This window comes from Triticum dicoccoides, chromosome 5B (assembly GCF_002162155.2).
Source record: "Triticum dicoccoides isolate Atlit2015 ecotype Zavitan chromosome 5B, WEW_v2.0, whole genome shotgun sequence".
Lineage (NCBI taxonomy): Eukaryota > Viridiplantae > Streptophyta > Magnoliopsida > Poales > Poaceae > Triticum > Triticum dicoccoides.
Window position 1 is genome coordinate 552,322,078 of NC_041389.1, and position 20,396 is coordinate 552,342,473.

Sequence of the window (20,396 nt, forward strand, 5' to 3'; positions counted from 1 at the left end):
GAGTTCCACACAATGCATGTTGGATGATTCCACAGATCCAAGCTAGGCCAAAGTCCAAGGTGTTCCCCTCTTGCACGCACTAGTTGGCAAGGCGTGACGCCATGTCAATACGTGATAACCCTAGCAGCTAGCACACTTTAGCAACTTGCTTTAGACATGCCTAGTTTGATATTCGCCATCATATTCCGTAGATATATCATTTACTACGTAAAGACCTTTTTGCAGCATGAAATCGTCTTGTTACTCAACCTTACGATTACAAGGCAAATGTTTAATTAGCCATGAGCATGAAAACAATGGTACATAAACCTTTTAAACGCTTGCCAACAACCCTTTCTTGACGAGTCAGATGAATGATTTTATCAACCTTGACGTTTACACCCAGTAGCAAATACGCTAACTATCTCCATAGGAGAGTTTCGAAGCCAACAAGCAGTTCACTTTACAAAGGACCCATGTGTGCAAGGGTAAGACGAACTACATTCACACGCCTACTTAATTTGTACTAAGCTAATGTTCCTTCCCCGAGACAACAAACCTTTGATCTCATTCACCTGGTTCGCGTGTTGCGATATATCAATGCCATGTGCTTTCACTATATCAATCGGCTCGCTGCCATCATCAAAGGACGGTTGGACCAGTGAAGGAACATAAGCATCACTGGTCACCGCTAAATACAGTCTCACGAATAGCATCCCCAATGAAGAATTTCGCAAGGTACAAGACAAAGATGCAAAGCATAAACAACACATAACTAAAAGAAGAAGAAGAAAAGATGACAGCCCAAAGCAAAGCGAAAAACACAAGCGCACCCTTTTTTGTAAGCGATGAAGAACCAAACCGCCGCACCTATCTTGCGGTTCTTGGCTTTGAAGTGCCCAAGCGCCCAACCAAAGCCGCGAGGATGGATGGATGGATGCGTCTCGCGGCGGCACACCCCCTGCTGTCCGTCCAAGACACGCAACCGCTGGCGCGATCCAGGCCGTCCGCGCCTGGGGGCCACGGATCCGGCCGTCCGACGCGCGCCCGCCCCCTTTATATACCCCGGGACCCCTTCCCCTCTGCCCTGCCTACGCCGTCTCTCTGTCCTGTCCTTTCTCCTCCATCTCCAACCTCCCCCTCCCCTCTCCCCAAATTTGGATCAAACGAACTCGCTAAACTTAATCTCATCCTTAAACGCGCGGCGAACGGAATCGGATTTTGGGAGGGACGGGAGGCGTTTGGATCCCATTTTGGGCGGGGGCTAATCGCGGTAAGCAGCGAGTGATTTGGGTCGGGGTTAGGGTTTCGGATCTGGTCATAATCCGGCGATGAACGGCGAGATGATGATGCGGCCTCCCATGCCTGCGCCGTACCAGGTGTGGGCGGCGGCGCTGGCGCAGCAGCAGCAGCAGCAGCAGCTCCCGCCGGTGGCCGTGGCGGAGGCGCCGCCGGCGGGGTTCAAGCCGGCGAGGCCCGCGTGGAAGCGGGCGGCGCGGCAGCAGCCCGGGTGGAAGCAGCGCAAGGCCGCGGCCCAGGCGCAGGGGAGGTGGGGCGGGTCGGCGGCGCCGCGCAACACGACGTCGTACCTGATCCGGGCCAAGCGGGCCGGGGGCGTGGCGTCGCTGGTGTCGCCGTGCCCCGTGACGCCCGCCGTGCTGCCGACGCCGCGGCTGTCGCCGGCGCGGGAGGTGCTGGTGGAGATGGCCAAGGAGGCGTGGGGCGTCGACGGGTACGGCTCCATGAAGGGCCTCATCCGCCTCCGCCCCCAGGCCGCCGGCCCCGACGCCGGCGACGGCGACGGCGCCGACTCGGGCTCCGGCGAGAGCGACGTGGAGGAGCACGTGGAGGTGGAGCGCCGCCTCGACCACGACCTCAGCCGCTTCGAGATGGTGCAGCTCCCCGCTGCGCCCGCCGGCGAGGACGACGAGGACGAGGACGCCCGCGCGGCCCGGCTGGAGGAGGAGAACCTGACCCTCCGCGCGCGGCTCTTCCTGGTGGAGCGCGACATGGCCGACCTCCGCCGCCGCCTCGTCGCCGTCGAGTCCCTCTGCCGCGACCGCCACCGCGACGGCTGCGTCGTCGACGCCGCCCTGCCGCCCCCCTCCAACAGCGACGAGGCGGACGCCACCGAGGACGCCATGGTACTCTGACGTGGCCGCCGCCGCCCCTGGCCGGCCGCCCGCACCGTGCCCTGTACATAGTTCACCGTCCCTTCCTCCTCCTCCCCTCTGTGCAGGTGTCAACAGACAGACAGATGTGAATGAAGAGTAGCCAGCAGCATCAGCATCAGCATCAGAAGCAGCAGTTCAATTAGCATCCCAGAACCAGTCATCACTCTTCCTCCCTTCCCTCCTTGAATCCCCATAGCAGTTCGATCTGTAGTTGTGTCATCAGGTAGCCAGGTCCATTCCATGTCCATGTCCTCGTAGCAGCATTAGGAGTCAACCAAACCAATCCAAGCAAGCAATGTGTTCATGTAGATGTATTAGCGGTTAATCGGCGTCAATGGCGGGCACCGGCGAAGAAGACGCGGGGCGTTCCTCTAGATCCAGTGCCTACCAAAGTCGGCATACAACTCCAGTCATTAGTCAGTACTAGCAGTAGCATTTGTTGTGATTCTGAACATATTGTTGCTCCATTATTGCATTCTGCATTCTGTACCATTCTGTGCGCGTCCATGCTCACCAGATGCTTGGCCATTGGCAGGGAGGGGACAGGCAGCGGCGGCGAGACCCATGGATGATGGATCCAGCAGCCGTGGGAGTTTTATACTACTATACTACTATATTTTTTTGTTTTATTTTATTTAGTTTTTGCTGTGCTTGCGTGCGTGTGTGCGTGCGGTTTTGGCGAGACGTGGCGTGACCAGTGGGACTCGCTCCTGTGGACGCGGGGGTGGGGTGGGGTGGGGTGGTGGACGGTGCGTTGAGTGCGGCGCGGCTTGGTAGGTCGGTCAGGTCAGGTCCGGGCAACCTGATTGCCATTCTGAACTGGGTGGTGGTGATGGTGGTGGTGGGGCGGGTCCGAGGAAGAGGATGACCGACCGGGAGGCGAGTGGTTGGGCTGGGCGCTGTGGCGTTGGCAATGGCGATGTGACGACAGAATCTTGGCATCTTGTGTGGAGAAGATGCTGCCGGGCCATCCAGGAGTTTTTCCTCCTCGGCTGGAGTTTTCATCAGGAAGTAGTAGTACAAACTTTTTATTATCCGGGGAGCCAATCCGTCGGGTAGTAGCGGAGGACGCTCTGACTGGTGGTACGTTCATTTGAGTGGATTTGATTGAGCTCGCCGTGAGTGACGTAGCGAGTGGACACAACAGTGGGCTGCAAAGTGCAAAGCGTTGCGCCCACTCCCTTTTGGGATAGAGATCTCTTCATTTCCCAACACCACGTCGTCATACACTCATACTGATCCGGTTTCTAAACCAAGGCTCACGCTTTGCATGCACAGAGAAAAGCCCAAAGTGCAGCCACAAATAAATTCAGCGCGGTCAACCAACGAAAGAAAATAGGTTTCTGTCTTAAAACAATGGGCCTCCCCTGTACACCTCAATCAATCAATTAACTAAAGAACATAAGGCCTTGTACAATGGGAGGTGCTTAGAGAGATGCTTAAAAAGATAAACCGGATTTTTCTGAAGCACCGGTGCCTATTTCTATTCTGTACAAATAAGCACCGGTGCTTAAGAAAAAACTGATTTATTTCTCTAAGCACCTCCCCTAAGCACCTTCCATTGTACAAGGCCTAAGAGAGCAATCGCGTCCTCAGGTCGGTGTACGTCCTATCGAACTCGAACTCGATCTGTTACTGTTCACGGAAACGAAACGAATGTTATTTCGGTTGGTGCACTACGCAACAAGCATCCAGTGCAATGCATGCCTGCATTGGGCGGGCCGGGGCCGGCCGACCGATGCTTGCCGGATTGTGCCGTGCGGTGTGGAGTAGCCTCGGGGCCTCGTGGGTGGCGCGCGACTCCGAGGATAGAGGGACAACTCGCTCCTAGTTACTTTGGCACCTGGGGCATGGTGGACGTGACGAGAGAATATTAGCAGCAACCTGGTGGATAGCGTGCGTGGTTCGGGGAAGACGGAGCCATAGCAGTTCCTCCGGCTGGAATTTACTTTCGTTTCAACTAAAGGCAAAACAAACGAATGGAATATTCGCACTCTCATCCTCTTTTTGCAGCTATTCTCGGCGAATCCTTTCTTTCTTTTTGCCGTGGCAGCGTAGGTAGGAGGACCGACTGGGAGAGGGTGGAGTGGAGTGGACCAGGTACATATATATTGCCCAGAAAAGACGGCGATCCTGGCGACCGACGACGGCACACCGCACACGGCGGGGCAGCTAAACACGCCGTCCGCCTGTCTCGTAGTAGACGACGACGCCGCGCCTTGGTTTGGTTCCAGCCCATCTGATGAACTCGCCGTCAGTGACGTTGCAGCGAATGGACGAAACAGCGGTACGCACTGCGCCCACCAGCTAGCTCCTCTCGTTTCCCCCTTTAGAATAGGACACGCCACGTCACACGGATGCGGCTTCTGGACCGAACACTGACCATCGTCTTACTCGCACAACCCTGCACTGCACTGCACGGAAACAAAAAAAAAGTTCTGCTAATTCTCGGGCTATTTTACAGATTTGTTTATTTATACACATCTAGTACGAATTATTCGGCGTGTCATAAAAGATTTGTTCCTCTAGTCGACAAATTGCATCATTTGTTTTTTTGAAAGAAGTATCATTTGTTTTCAGAGCTACTCCAACGGTTCGCGGTAGTAGTAGGAAAATAAATAAATGTTGCATGAGTCAGATCAACTCTTCACGGTTGTCGACCAAGGCCAACTCCAACGGTGACCGCATTTGGTCTGATCCAGTCAGTTGGGTCGAAATGGAGGAAATCCATGGTCCAACACGTGTTCGCAAATGTAAATACTGTCCAGCTCGACCCAAATTCGACCAGTCCACTTCCAAAGTTCCCACTTCCATCCACCGCTGCCTCCTGGAACCCCGACACTCAAACCCTAGCTCCGGCCACCTCCTCGCCATGGGAATGTGGAAGTGGATCCCCGTCAAGAAGGGGAAGCACGACCACGAGGAGGCTTCCTTGTCTGCGTCGTCCGCCGCCCACTCCACCTCGTCGCTCGCCTTCTCCATCTCCCCGCCAAGGAGCTGGTGAGGAGGTGCTCAAGGACTCCGTGCGGGAGCACGACCGCGTCCAGTGGCAGGGCCTCAACGTGACGACGGCCATGTCGACCATTGACGACATCGCCATCCTCGAACTGGAGGTGAAGGGAGTGTTCGAGGAAGAGCCCCCCATTGTGGACTCGAACCCGACCTTGGTTGGGCAGCGGTGGTCATGGACAACCGGGGTGCCATGCAGCCCACCATCGCCGTTGCCCTCGTGGGCGGGCGCCGAGTTATGGTCCCCGGCCTCGCCACATCCACAGCAGGCACCACCCACCCCGGTTTGGCCGCCACTAGAAGCGCCGCCTGAGGGAGTCCTGGATTAGGGGGTATCCGGACAGCCGGACTATATACATCGTCCGGACTATTGAAGCGTGAAAATACAAGACTCAAGACTTCTGCCCGTGTCCGGATGGGACTCTCCTTTGCATGGAAGATAAGCTTGGCGATCCGGATATTATATTTCCTTCCTTGTAACCGACTCCATGTAAACCAGCCCTCTCCGGTGTCTATATAAACCGGAGAGGATGGTCCTTAGAAGGCCGATCACAGTTACAATCATACCATCATAGGCTAGCTTCTAGGGTTTAGCCTCTACGATCTCGTGGTAGATCTACTCTTGTACTACTCATATCTTCAATATTAATCAAGCATGAAGTAGGGTTTTACCTCCATCGAGAGGGCCCGAACCTGGGTAAACATTATGTCCCTTTCTTCCTGTTACCATCAGCCTAAGACGCATAGATCGGGACCCCCTACCCGAGATCCGCCGGTTTTGACACCGACACCGCCCGCCCCTCTCTGGCAGCCATCAACGGGGCCACCAGCCCACCACTGGCAGTCACCTACATACATTGATCTCATCATGGACGACGACGAGGAGGACGGCAGCCACTGAAGACGACGACGAACATGAGTCCTTTCATGTACTACATATATTGCTCTATCGGAATATATGGTACTAACTCCAACGGTTGTCGACCAAGGCCAACTCCAACGGTGACCGCATTTGGTCCGATCCAGTCAGTTGGGTCGAAATGGAGGAAATTCATGGTCCAACACGTGCCCGCAACTGTAAATACTGTCTAGCTCGACCCAAATTCGACGTAAATTTGAGTTGAATTTATGTTCAGACGGACACTGGACGGACGTGCGTCCAGCGTCTAGGGTTCCTCGTTTGTGTCGTCCGCCTCCCACTCCACCTCGTCGCTCGCCTTCTCCATCTCCCCGCCAAGAAAGAGCTAGTGAGGAGGGTGCTCAAGGACTCCGTGCGGGAGCACGACCGCGCCCAGTGGCAGGGCCTCAACGTGACGACGGCCCTGTCGATCGTCGGCGACGTCGCCATCCCTGAACTGGAGGTGAAGGATGAGGTGTTCGAGGAAGAGCCCCCCATTGTGGACTCGAACCCGACCTTGGTTGGGCAGCAGTGGTCATGGACAACCACAGTGCCATGCAGCCACCGCCGCCGCCGTCCTCGTGGGTGGGCGTCGAGCCGTGGTCCCCGACCTCGCTACATCCACATCAGTCACCGCCCACCCCCGGTTTGGCCGCCACCAGAAGCGCCACCCGCCCCTCTCTTGCACCCATCAACGGTTGATTTCACCATGGACGATGACGACGACGAGGACGGCAGCCACTGAAGACGACGACGACCTGCAGTGGGGTTTCTTTTGTTTTATGCTTTTTAAATTTTAGTTAATTTGCAATGTTTGGTCATGACGTCGTGAACGTTTAAGTATGTAATATATCATTTTAAATTATTTTGCAATGTCTTTTTTTGTTTAAATTTTTGTCCAAATGCAGACAATTTTTAAGATGTGGCAGCCAGTTGGACGTGCCGACAAGCGGACAACCGCAAACAGACACGAGCGTTCATTTTGCCGACGCAAACAAACATAATCCGGACGAAATGGACGTTCATTTCAGGTCGCGCATTGGAGTTGGCCTAAGATTTAACTACCAAACGCAAAAAAGAAAAAAACACAAACACATGCTTCTATATGGCAGTCTCGTGCTACTTGGCCCCGTTTTCTTTTTGTTGAGAACTCGACCAGTCATTTCCAAGCAAAACCTGAAAAACACTGCGAATCAGTTTTGTCTGTAGATTTTTATTTTTGACAGCACAGTTTTGGCTCTAGATTATTACTACCTGCTGTTACTTTCTCACCAGTATCTTTTTTCTTGCCAGAGAGTGATTTACTAAAGGCAACAGGCACACCATTTTATTTCTTTCTCAGTTCCTGGGAAACAGATGTTTTGTGGCGTCACATACAACTTCTACGCCATTTAGCAACAATTTCTGCCTGTCTAGTCAACGGCTTAAATGTTTCGCAATCTACTGAAAGCTGGGCATTCAGGCTATTATTATTGTCCTTCCGTTGGATACTATAGCAACTGTGGCGTTCATCCGAACTGGATGATCGTGAGGCGGGGATTGCATCCTTCACTATATTAGTTAGAAATCATAGCGTGGCGATCACGTTGTCGAATGATGAACCGGCTAGCCACGCCAAACATCCTGTCGACCGCAAAGAGTTGCGTTATAGAAGCATAGGAGAACGGGAGGTCAAGTTACACAGGTGGAACTCAACCTGTGGTGTCAGGCGCGCTTTGTGCGCCTTCCAACTTGAAGAGCCAGCTCGGTGTCTATCTTGAGAGATATGTCGAGCGCCTTCACGGAATGCGTCAACGCTCCACTGTAAAGGATTGACAAATTGTTTGAAAGGTACAATCAGAAGAGCGAAAACGAGAATTTTAAGGAGCTGTCCATTTAAGGGAATGATAAAGGTGTGTTCATGCCTTGAAATGTATGTAACTCCAGTTTCTCCGATTTTCTTCACCGTATCGATCGTCACATTTCCAGACGCCTGCAGTTGGAAAAACAAAAGAAAATGCTCAACGTCCAGCATGACTTGTGCAATATACAGCCTGTGTGTAACTCATCTGCTAAAGCTAGGAGTTTATCAAAATTAGAGCATATGAGGAGGCGACAACAAAGCAATACCAATATATAGTCACGTTGAAAAGATAGCCTTTACTAAAAAAGGGAGAGGGGAGCATGATGGAATTTTGCTTTCGAAAGTTGGACTTCATACCTCGGTCTCAAATCTTCCATTTATCAACTGAACTGCATCTTTGAGCATTGATACATCTAGGTCCCCATTAGGAAGAGGTACAACCATATTATCCAACATTATACGAGTTAATGAAGTCTTGTTCTCATCGGTATACTTCAATAAATCTCTAACTTCCTCGAGTGTCCTCGTCTCGACCTGATTCACAGAACATACAGATGTCATGATATGCCTTGAATTCTCTCTATTCTTATGTTTAAGAGAACATATGGCATTTTTACAAAATAAAGAGGAAGATAGGTATCGCAAACAGATCACTCTGAAATAGACAGGTGAACTGCTGGAATGATGAATACATGCACACCAAGTCACAAGGGAAAATTATTTTAGATGATAAATGCAACCACGACCATGGTACCTCAACAGGAACTGCAAGATTTTCCTTCTCCAAGAACTGATCAACAGATGTCATTGCATTTGTAATGCCCCCGGCAACAGAAATATGATTATCTTTTATCATAACCATATCAAATAATCCAAGCCTGTGATTCTTCCCACCACCAATTAGTACCTACATGTATATCGAGCATGAGCAAAACTGCATCACAACAAAGGTCAAAGAACTAAAAGTGATGAAATGGCCACACGAAAAGGGTATGCTTACTGCCCACTTGTCAACCAGACGTAAACCTGGAGCAGTTTTTCTTGTTTCCAGTATGCATGCTGGACGAGCAGCATCAGCCATGGCCTGAATGGAAGTAGGAGCAAAGACATTCTCATATGAGTAACATAGAAGCAAATTATGACAGAGAAGGGATACCATAAGCAACATCACCTTCGTCATTGTAGCGATTCCACTCATTCTTTGCATGAAATTTAGCACAACCCTCTCAGCAACAATAATACTCTGAGCACACCCTTAATATAAGGAATGAAAATGGGGGGAGAGAATATTAAGACTTGAAAAGGAGTTAACACAACACCACACTGTTAAGTGCTGCTGAATATGGTATTTTCAAGGTATTTTACCATATACTTTGCCAAACTGCAATCCCTTATGAACATAATTTCCATCAGCTTCAAACCATTCAACCTGGAAAATGTCCAAGAAGGAACAACAGGTACAGACCCATAGTCAATATCACGCATTACGCCTATAGAACCATATCTGCCAAAAACAGAAAATGGGGAAACTGATGTGATAGACATACCTTCAACGACGGATCAACCTGGTTAAATATCATCTCAGCCAGGCTTATGCCTGCAATGACACCGTCCTCCTTAGCAATAAAAGTGGCTTCAGCTTTCACATCGGTTGGTATCGTAGCCAAGCATGACACATCCCCTAAGGTGTTGCCAGACAGTTAGAACATTATCACAGTGAAAGATGACACATGTATGACCATTCAAAAGCGGGAAAAAGTTTCAGAATCAGAAGAGAACAAAACCCAACTTGCATAGCAACTTGTGAAGAAATGACCCAACTGGAGCTTATCTAGTTATCTCCACTTCTTTAGCTAATAGGTCACCGTTTGAGCGAGAACGAATGGTCACGAGTAGGTTGATTACCAAGAAAGCACCTGCCACGACTGGCTGAAAATACAGACTTGGATGAAAGCGAATAATCATAGTGTCTGGTACTGCTTGCTGGAGAGTGAACATCACATATAAGTGGATACAAATTGATCTGATCCATTCAATGTGTTCATTCTTCCATCATAAATGGCATTTTCCCATGTACAACAACAAGCCAACAGTAACAACTCAGCTAGGCTAGCTAGACACCTGACATCTGAATCCTGGTTGCAGCAGCAAATTGGACAACTAAAATTTTGTCTCCTATCGCAATCAACCAGACTTAGGGTGGGAGAGTCAACTGCAGCACTATTCTAATTTCCGGCACACTCTTAAGGGCCGATCCTAGCACTATTTCAACTGCTAGTCAATAAGAGTCAGCACTACAGAGCGAGCTTAAGCCGGACTGATGCCCGCGGGTCCAGGTGTGATTGATCGCGTACGGAAATACGGACGAGCAATTCGAAGCCAAAGAGCGAGGTGCAGTACAGATGAAGCAGCGACGAAGCAAACAATTTCGCTAGTCGTGCTGCGCGGGCGGCGCGCGCAACTGCAACTCGGGGCAGACTAGCACGGTAGTTGTGCAGAGAGGAGTGAGGGCGAGGGCGATGTTACCTCGGTCGCCGGCGTCCTCGGAGAGGGCGAGGGCGATGACGGCGCTGAGGTCGTAGGTGGGGTGCGCTGGAGGCGGCACGGGCGACGGGGCCGCCCGCGCCTCGGCGGACATGGAGGCCGAGGGGGCGGCGCGGGGGCGAGCGGGCAGGCGCAGGCGGAGGCGGCCGCTGGGGCGCGGGTTGCCGGAGCGCGCCGAGGAGGAGGAGGGGAGGTGCTGGCGGATGGGCGCGGCGGCGGTGGGAGTCGCGGGCGTCATCCGCGGCCGGCGGCAGGGTGGGGGTTGGGCGAGTTGGGGCGCGTGCCAGCGGCGGTAGGGGGAGCCGCCTTTTTTCCGTGCGTCCGCGGCGAGCGGTGCGGTGCGGCTTTGCGTTGAACCAGACGACACACCGGTGGCGCAGTCCACCCGAGTCGGCTCGCGCCTCGGTCGGCCTCTTGCTCTTGGCCAAAGGGCAGTCGTGGTGAGAACGTGAGTGCTTTCCAACTTCCAAAAATTAGTTGCTACCACTAGTTGTAACACCTTTTCATTTTCTGCGGGGGAGTTGCTAGTTAATAACTAATCTTGATTATAGCATGTCCAACACATTCGTCATTCGATCCATTTTAACTTTTCCTCCCGACCCTAGTTGTCGCCGCCACAGCTTCCCTACACGCCACCACCTCGGCCCCGCTCCTCTTCCCCTGTCTGGCAGACTCGTTTGCGACTAGAGGAGTGGGGACGCACCCATCTCGTTTGATTTTTTCTTTTCTTAGGTTTTTGTTTCTTTGACGACATCAACGAGGCGGTGACGGTGATGGCATGCTGAAATAAGGTCTCTTCCTACCTCGAGGACGTCCGATTATGCCTCGACGAAGAGCCTATGAGAGTTTGTGTCCCATGATCTGTTGGTTCCCTTCGGATCTTGGTAGTTCGTGTGTCTTTCAAGGAGAGTTATTGATGTGTCGACTTTGACACCTTATTCCGTGTTGTCATGTGGCTTGGTCCGTCTCTCCAACCTTCTGAACTGGTGCTGATGGATTGCAAGCCCGTTCTGCATGGGGTGATGCTCCAGCCGGCGCTACTTCAACGATTTATAGATCTCGTCTCAAGGAGAGGGTGGCTATTGTGGTCTTCAAACCCTGGTATGGCGAGGGTGTTCGCAGGTGTCTCTTTACTTTACTATTGGTTAAGTGCAATTTCCAATCTCCGGCGGACGACATGCAATCAGACGAAGAAGGTAGCCTTCATGTCAAAATTTGACTACGGTTAAAAAGAGCCCTTTCGCTCAAAAATGCTCCCATGACAACAAAATGAGCACTTTGGCTCATTTTTGTTGCCATGATAGGGCTTAAAAATGCTGACATGGTAGCAGAACTGGCTACAAAATTGCTATGGTGGCAGCAAAAATGAGCCAATTCGCTCAAAAGCCTTGTCATGACATTTGAAACAGATTACAACCTTCATCGAAGTAAGAAAAAAAATGAACATTTTTACTCATTTTTATTGACATGATAGTATTTTGGGCTTATTTTTGCTGTAAAAAATGCCGGCATGGCAGCAAAATAAGCATTTCACTAATTGTTGTTGGCAGCAATAATGTGTTGAATATTTTTATAATTTGGGTACCTTTTAATACTGAAAATTACTACTAGTGTCGAAGGTTATTAGTGACGATCACGGTGCAACATGCCACTAGTATATTTTGACATGAAGGCTTGAGTTTAAATTTGCCCTTGAGTGAATGTGCGTACCTTGGGCGTTATCACAAATTATTTAATTTTTTGCAAGAAAAATTTGTGATCTATTCATCATTTTTCATGGTAGTACAAGGAACACAATAAATAACAAAAATTGCATTCAGATCTATAGGCCACCTAGCGACAACTACAAGCACCAGAGTGAGACAAAGGCGTGTCGTCATCATCGCCTCTCACTCATTGTAGTCGGGCAAAACTTGTTGTAGTAGACAGTCTGGAAGTCATCGTGCTAAGACCCACATGATCAACACACCAGAACAACAACCGCCGTTAATGAAGAGAAGCGTAGATCAGAAGAATCTAACCTGTAGACACATGAGCGAAGACAAATGGAAACTGGATCCATGGGGATCCACCGAAGACCAACACCGATCTAATCCCACGAGATCGACAAAAGACACACCTCCACACGCCCTTCGATGATGCTAGACGCACTGCCGGGATGGGGGCTAGGCGGGGAGGACCTTATTCCATCTTCATGAGTCTTCCTGGGCAGAATACAAATAATAGTCGACCTAAAAACACCTAAAGGCGGAATAAAAACCGAACCACCGACCCAACCTCCACCGCGCCTCCATGACCCTCAGGCCACCGGAGACGAAGCGGACTGGCGGCAGCCCCGACGGGAGAATTCCTAACATGCCGCAGATGGAAACCACATATGGTTTGCTTACTATATGCCATCACATGTATACTTGTATTTCCATGTCCATTCAGTTTAACATGTTTATGCCGACACAAGTATATAAAAGTGACAACTCCCTGAACCGTGACAATGAAAGAAAGTACGACTAATCTACCATGTGAAGCTAGCGAGATGGGTAAATGAAGCAAACCCTAATGCATGATAAGGTAATAATTCACTTTTGCCCAGTACTTTGTCAAGCCAAAACATAGCTCTTCCACATGCACTTTCAAAGACCAAACAACTCCATATATATTTTGTACACCACTTCAGCAAACAAAAACATTGCATATTCCACATTAAAAATATGTAATACATGATAGGCTAGTAATTCCCAGATTTTGCCCAACACTTGGGCATGCAAAGACATAACTGTTTTACATGTACTACTAAAGACAAATAGTATAGGTCCTTCCTATGCACTTTCAAACAAATATGCTAACAAAACGTTCCAACTTACAAGAAGGAGCTGCTCTTTCAGGTCTCAACTCGCAAATGGCAGAAGGAACAAAAAACTTATTACATATGAACACATTAGAATGTTTGGAAAAAAAAGAGAAGACAAGATAAATATATATCTTTTGAAAGGGCATCAAACCTTTGTTGTTGGTCGTGTGTGTGTGTTATGGTGGCGTGCGTTTGTACTGGGTTGTTGTTGATCGATGCTTTATATATAAAGCGGGGCGAAAACTTTTTTCGGTAAAGGGCATCAAACCAGTCAACAACATTTACATAGTGAGCTACCAAAGGAATAACCATCAACATATATCATGTGTGTGGCTGTTATAGTAAAACCTGAGAAAAAAACATTGCAACTAGCGACGAGGAGCTGCATGTTCTTCCAGTTTGCAGCTAATTAACATAAATATACTACATGGTAGCAGCGAAGGATTTCCCAAATAGAAAAGTTGTGCGAACAAAAGTTTATGATAATTAAATACAAAGACATTAGAATGTTTGTAACAAAAGATATGGCAAGATAAATGGAGTATCTATAGCTTGATATTATTTTCAAAGGACATTAACAACAATTGCATAACGAGCTATCAAATGGATCAGCTATCCACAAATCATGTGTGTGCTTCTTATTGGAAAACCAACACCCACCAACATCTCTTTCAAAATCAAATCGAGCATCTCTAGAAGCCCTCTTGTCTAGTTGTAGCCGTCTCTGCTGATTAGCCATCCATTTCTCATTATAGGTACCACAAACACCAAATTTCATCACCTTTAGCACCTTTGCGTTCAGAACAAGAACTTGGCAAAGTTAACATCTGGTTGCATGCCTCGATAGGTGTTCACTATGATTGCTCTAAGATGGAGATTGAGGCATTCAATAGGATCGATGAGTATGTCATATGGCCCCACATTTTTCATATCCTTCCTAAAACGTGACTGCAAAAGAAGGAATTTAAGTATTGTAAGCACTTAGGTTGGAACAAAATATTATTTTTGTTGGACTAGAAGAGTAATTTCCTGATAGTTGGCGTCTAATCACATATGGATTAGTTGCATGGTGTGTGTGAAAGTCAGGATTATTGAACAACTTTGAGCTTACACATATGTGTTTCTTTTAACTTCAAAGTTCTCCTAGATGCTGTTTTGACCACTACATCTGTTACCGTATAGAGTTTGGGAGAAATTGCAAAATAAAAATGGTTCCGAAAATTATCTCTATATGTTCAACTAGGCATCCAGAAGGACTACGAGAAAGTTAAAACAACATTGGATAGGTTGTACTGCTTTGTAGTTTTGCACGTTTTGCTGAAGTGAACATTTATCAAAAATGATTTTCACCTGGATGTATAGCTTTTCCATGCAAGGAAAGCATCTAAGAAATCGAGCAATTGTATCCAGGTTGGGGCCGATGGATTCTAGGACCAACACCTTCACTGTGCGCATTGACGCGGTCAAGCTGACGGGGATCATTTCCTGGTAAAAACAAACACACACTGAGATGTACATCAATATAACAAAATGTGATGTAATAGTAAATGCTCAAATGCAACATATGTAAATTTCAAGAAAAACAAGACGACCCGTTGCACCTTAACAATTATGGTTCCAATCACAAGTTCGTAGATTTGGCTAGACAGGTAGCCCAATACCGTTAGCTTGGGTGCCGCGATAACCGTGATTGTCATTGGGACATCCCCTGAATCAAGTGGGATCAATCTTTCAAGGCATGGTGCATCCTCGATGACAAGCTCCTGAAGCACCATGTCTGATTTGTAGTAGTAAGATACATAGACAGCAATACTCCTAAGAGTCGGCGAGACGATCCGGACAGTGCTGAGCCCGTTGCCCTGAAGCTCAAGGCTCTCGAGCGCAGTGCAGCCAGCGAGCAGGTGGTGGAGGGCTTCCTCTGAAATAGCGACGCCGGGGAGCTTGAGGTGCTTCAGCCGAGGGAGACGGAGCGCGGGGACAGCAGCAACGTCGGGAAAACCACAGTCGCGGAAGCTGGCGACACGTAGCGTGGGCGCCAAGCGGAGCGCGGACGGCGGCAGCGGATTGCAGCCCCCGTAGAATTGGAGCTCCTCGAGGCCATCGAGCGCGGGGGACCGGAACCAGCCGTCAAACTTGGCGTAGAGGTCGCGGCGCAGGCGGATGGCGCCGATGGCGAGGGAGAAGCGGCAAGCAGGACCGTGGTGCGTGGCAAGGATCTTGGAGACTATGGCGACACGGTCGCGCTCCCGTCCCGAGAGGCGGCGGTCGACGACGAGGTTGAGCGGGGCGGAGCGCCAGAGGTGGCGCCACCGGGAGGAGAGAACGCGTGTCCGCGCGGCCTCCTTGGTGGAGAGGAGGGAGATGACGCTGCCGAGGATGTTGTCGGGCATGCGGCTTACGTGGTCGAGGTTCTCCTCGCCGCCTCCGCCACCCTCCCTGCTCGCCGGAGGCTCTTGCTCGTCCTGCCTCAGCTTCTTGGGTTCGGGTTCGGCCGCCGCCACATCGTCCATGGCCGCCGCCGCCCTCCGTCCCTCACTACCAAGTCACATACATTTTGAAGGATTTTAGCCCCTGATAGGTGGCGTGGCACTCGCTAACTACGGGTGCATGCATGCATGCATGACCCACCTCTCGCTCCTAAAATCCCTCTGCTGCTTATCGTTCCAACAAATCATGACTTCCACCGAGAAATCTCAGGGATGCCATGGACGATGACTCGCGCGTGCCGGAGCTTCCGGGGGAGGGCTCCGTCTTCCACTCTGCTGGCTCCCCAAGCTTACCACCGACCCCAGCTGTAAGGCCCCCTACATCCCCTCCGGCCAGGACACGCGCACCTCCTCCTCGAACGTGGACAGATTCATCCTTGGCTACGCGCACACGACGGACTTGCACTAGTGTATATATATATGTGTGTCAATGTGTGTATCAAGAAGCCTATGTAGTATATGTACTATTACTTGTTCATTGTTACATGGATCATGTGATACATTAGGTTATACGTAGAAGTCAATGGACAATGGACAATTTTTCTTGTGTGTGGCCATGCTAGTGAAAGAAACGGCATGGCTTATGTCTGAGCAATCGAGTTCATTAGTTACGATGCTAGACTCGTCGTTCACCTAGAGGTAGTGTCCCATGGTTTATGGCTTATATGAAAGCAAAGAGAATAGTTAATGAACCTAGTTGGAGGTGTGCTTGTATATCCAAATTTGGCTTGCACATGCATTTTGAAGTATGGCTGAATTGTCTACTAGTAAGAGAATAAAATTAGCATCAACTTCATCAGATGGATGACCCTGAATACATAGTAAAGTTAATTGTTTTGTTAAACAATCATTAGTGACTAAAAACATTAAATAGTGGGAGCTTATATGAATGTGAATATTTATATCAAAATATTAAATCCGATTTCAGTGGAGCAAATAAATATCTTTTACTAATTAGAGACCAAAGATGTTGAAGAAAAGAAAGGTTCTTAAGCTTTACCTTAAATGAAAATGAAACTCATAAAAGAGTGGGCGCAATCAACTTTGATATGTATTCAAGTTAATTTTTCCTTCGCTATAAAAGGACAACATACGATCAAGCATAGAAAGCATTACATGACCAGATGAAAAAGAGCCAACTCCAATGTTAATGACCACTGAGCAGTTCTTAGAATGGTTTGGAAATAATAATCAATTAATGATGAAAATATCTGTCTCTTGATGAGCAAGCCTAAAAATCACCTACAACGACAACGAAGGATGGCTCCGGAATTAAGGCATAGTAGAAGCAGTTTTGCTAGAACTCATCTAAATGAGATATAATTTGGTCTCATTCATCTTTTATAGCCATTGAATGTGGTACTATAAGATGCGTGTGTGCGGACGTGGGTTTTATATGTTCTTGTTTTCCAGATGAATGAGACCAAATTATATCTCATCTAGTAGAAGTTATGCCCAATACCTTTCAACAATGAATATCCAACGACCATCACAACTCCTTTTCTTTTTTTGCGAATAGACCAGCACAACTCCGCCTTAGAGCATCTCCAGCCGTTGCCCCCCCCCCCAGGAGGCATAAAAATCGCCGCCTGGGGGCGAGCCGGCGGCAAACTCGGCTCTAGGGGCGGTTGGGCACCCAGCCGTCACCCCCAGGTTGCCTCCAGGCGCCGATTTCGGTCCATTATTCGGCCCACTTTCGTTCAAAAACGGCCCGTATCTGCGTGAATCGGTCCATATTCAACGCGGTTCGGCGTGTTTCGGCGTGAATTCTTCCATAAATAATTCAACAAATAGAAATCAAATAGTTCATCACATAGTTCGGCGTGTTTTTGCCTCCATAGTTTATCACAGAAAATCAATAAAAATCAAATAGTTCAACAAATAGTTCAATACAAATTATATAGTTCAACAAAAAAAAACTCATATTTCATCACACATCATTCCCGGCATCGCCCTTGAGCCTCCATGATAGAGGCAAAGGTGTCCCGTCTTTCGATGAGATGATGGATATCGCTTTGGTGGAAGTCGACTTTGACGATCCGACTACGAACGTGCGAGGACGTCGCGCCTTAGCAATCGCTAAACCAACTCCGAGAGGTTATTGACCACGCCGGAACACGATCAACCTGACCACGAAGGTCTGATTCCTGCAGGCAAACGAAGAACAAGCAAGAAACTGAGATTGCAATCTGGATATTGCGAATATAAGATGAAAGCTTTATTGATCAAGGTGGGGTTCTGTGACGCCTTTGTCTGGTCGTTGAACACAAACGAAGTACGCGAAGTTGCAGCTATGGCGAACTTTAATCTAAACAAAACCCAAAGTCTAAACGGTGCCCTAAGAGCTGTATATATGGAGGAAGAGAGGGGGAATTTCGTGGCCCTTGGTGGAGGTGTCCGAAATCAACCCTATCTCTTGTTTCCCCACACATACGGACTCTAAAAATAGCCTATACTTATGTATTTCGAAATTACATGGGCCTGGCCCAATAAAAAGGTGACGCAGCACCTATAATAGCCTCTGGACGAAATTTATGAAGTGACATCTTGTATATTTCGTCCAAGGCTTCATGCACTCGTTATGGTGGCTTCAAAGACCTGAAATCATCACTTGTAACTCTGTTCTTGTTCCCCTTGCGCATGCCATCATCTCCATGCTTGTTCTTGCTCCAATGTTCATCTTTCTCCAAGCTAGGCCCTTCATTTGTAAGCAAAACAAATGTATCCAATTTAGGCAGCATCATATTCTCATGAACATTAGAATCATTACCAAGAAACGAAAGTACCTGGTAATTTAGTTGGCGTGCGCGAGCTCTAGTAATTGGTCCAGTATGTATAGCAGCAGGGGTTGTGGGTGTAACAATGATATTGATGTCCTCATCATCCTCCCCTTCTTGAAATGAAGTCGTCCTCGACGGAAGCTCATCTTCCTCACCCAAATAAGGCTTCAAATCTGCAATGTTAAAAGTGGGACTAACCCTAAAATCTGCAGGCAGCTCAAGTTTATATGCATTATCATTTATTTTCTCTAACACCTTAAAGGGACCATCAGCCCGTGGCATGAACTTTGATTTGCGCAAATCAGGAAATCTATCCTTACGCAAATGTAACCAAACAAGATCTCCAGGCGTAAACACAACATGTTTTCTACCCTTATCTCCAGCAAGTTTATATTTGGCATTCATACGCTCAATGTTTTCCTTAGTTAACTCATGCATTTTTAAAATCAATTCAGCACGTTGTTTAGCATCAAAATTAACCTTCTCCGAAGATGGAAGAGGCAACAAATCAATAGGTGCACGAGGTAGGAAACCATACACAACTTCAAAAGGGCACATCTTAGTAGTAGAATGCAATGAACGATTATAAGCAAATTCAATATGAGGCAAGCATTCCTCCCACATTTTCTTATTACTCTTCAAAACAGCCCTAAGCATAGTAGACAATGTTCTATTGACTACTTCAGTTTGGCCATCAGTTTGGGGGTGACAAGTAGTACTAAAAAGCAGTTTAGTCCCCAACTTAGCCCATAAACATCTCCAAAAGTGGCTAAGAAATTTAGTATCACGATCTGAAACAATAGTATTTGGCACACCATGCAAGCGAATAATTTCACGAAAGAACAAATCAGCAACATTAACAGCATCATCGCTTTTATGACATGGTATAAAGTGTGCCATTTTTGAGAATCTATCCATGACAACAAATATGCTATCCCTCCCCTTCTTTGTTCGAGGTAAACCTAAAACAAAGTCCATAGATATATCCTCCCAAGGAACACCAGGTACAGGCAAAGGCATATATAAACCATGAGGATTGAGTCGTGACTTAGCTTTTTGACATGTAGTGCAGCGAGCAATAAAACGCTCAACATCCCGTTTCATCTTTGGCCAAAAGAAATGTGTAGCAAGTACGTCCTCCGTCTTCTTCACGACAAAGTGTCCCATTAATCCTTCTCCATGCGCCTCCTGCAACAACAAAAGACGAACGGAGCTAGCTGGAATGCATAGCTTGTTAGCACGAAACACAAATCCATCGTTAACGACAAACTTGTTCCACATTCTTCCTTCTTTACAATTCTGCATTACATCTTTAAAATCAGCATCATGCACATAGTGATCTTTGATGGTCTCCAAACCAAATATTTTGAAGTAAAGTTGTGAAAGCATAGTATAGCGACGAGATAATGCATCAGCAATAACATTTTCTTTTCCCTTCTTGTGTTTAATGACATAAGGGAAAGTCTCAATGAATTCAACCCATTTAGCATGTCTACGATTCAGTTTAGCTTGACTTTTAATATGTTTCAAATATTCATGATCAGAATGTATAACAAATTCTTTGGGAGTGCGGTTAATCTGCACCCGGGCTCATCTGCACCCACGCTTAGAAAAAAATTCAAAAAAAATACTAGAAAAATTCAAAAAATTCCAATTTTTTGTGGTGGTAGATAATTTGACGCGTGAGGTGCGCCCCAAAATTCAACTCATTTGAGCATCTGAGCAGCTCTCGGCAAAAAAGATAAAATCAGGGTCTGTAAAAATGTATACTGTTCACGCACTATTTTGACCCGATTTGTCTTTTTTGCCGAGAGCTGCTCAGATGTCCAAATGAG

The 20,396-nt window shown here is 48.0% G+C and overlaps 3 protein-coding genes across 3 annotated transcripts; 1 reads left to right on the forward strand and 2 right to left on the reverse strand.

Moving 5' to 3' along the window:
* Positions 1-1,080: 1,080 nt before the first annotated feature.
* LOC119311542 lies at positions 1,081-2,645 on the forward strand. The gene has a single exon (XM_037587176.1). It carries the CDS (start codon positions 1,311-1,313, stop codon positions 2,130-2,132), a length of 822 nt encoding a protein of 273 aa, XP_037443073.1. The 5' UTR covers positions 1,081-1,310; the 3' UTR covers positions 2,133-2,645.
* Positions 2,646-7,360: 4,715 nt separating this feature from the next.
* Positions 7,361-10,762, reverse strand: LOC119311543 (nicotinate-nucleotide pyrophosphorylase [carboxylating], chloroplastic-like). Its single transcript, XM_037587177.1, has 10 exons — positions 10,430-10,762; positions 9,451-9,584; positions 9,269-9,332; positions 9,075-9,157; positions 8,904-8,987; positions 8,658-8,810; positions 8,261-8,437; positions 7,965-8,032; positions 7,757-7,861; positions 7,361-7,683 (listed from the first exon to the last, which is right to left on the reverse strand). The coding sequence occupies exons 1-9, from the start codon at positions 10,683-10,685 to the stop codon at positions 7,765-7,767; spliced, it is 1,116 nt and encodes a 371-aa protein (XP_037443074.1). The 5' UTR covers positions 10,686-10,762; the 3' UTR covers positions 7,361-7,683; positions 7,757-7,764.
* Positions 10,763-13,846: 3,084 nt separating this feature from the next.
* On the reverse strand, positions 13,847-15,805 carry LOC119310056 (F-box/FBD/LRR-repeat protein At3g26920-like). The gene is made up of 3 exons (XM_037585908.1): positions 14,897-15,805; positions 14,646-14,780; positions 13,847-14,243 (listed from the first exon to the last, which is right to left on the reverse strand). Exons 1-3 carry the CDS (start codon positions 15,803-15,805, stop codon positions 14,094-14,096), a joined length of 1,194 nt encoding a protein of 397 aa, XP_037441805.1. The 3' UTR covers positions 13,847-14,093.
* Positions 15,806-20,396: the final 4,591 nt, after the last annotated feature.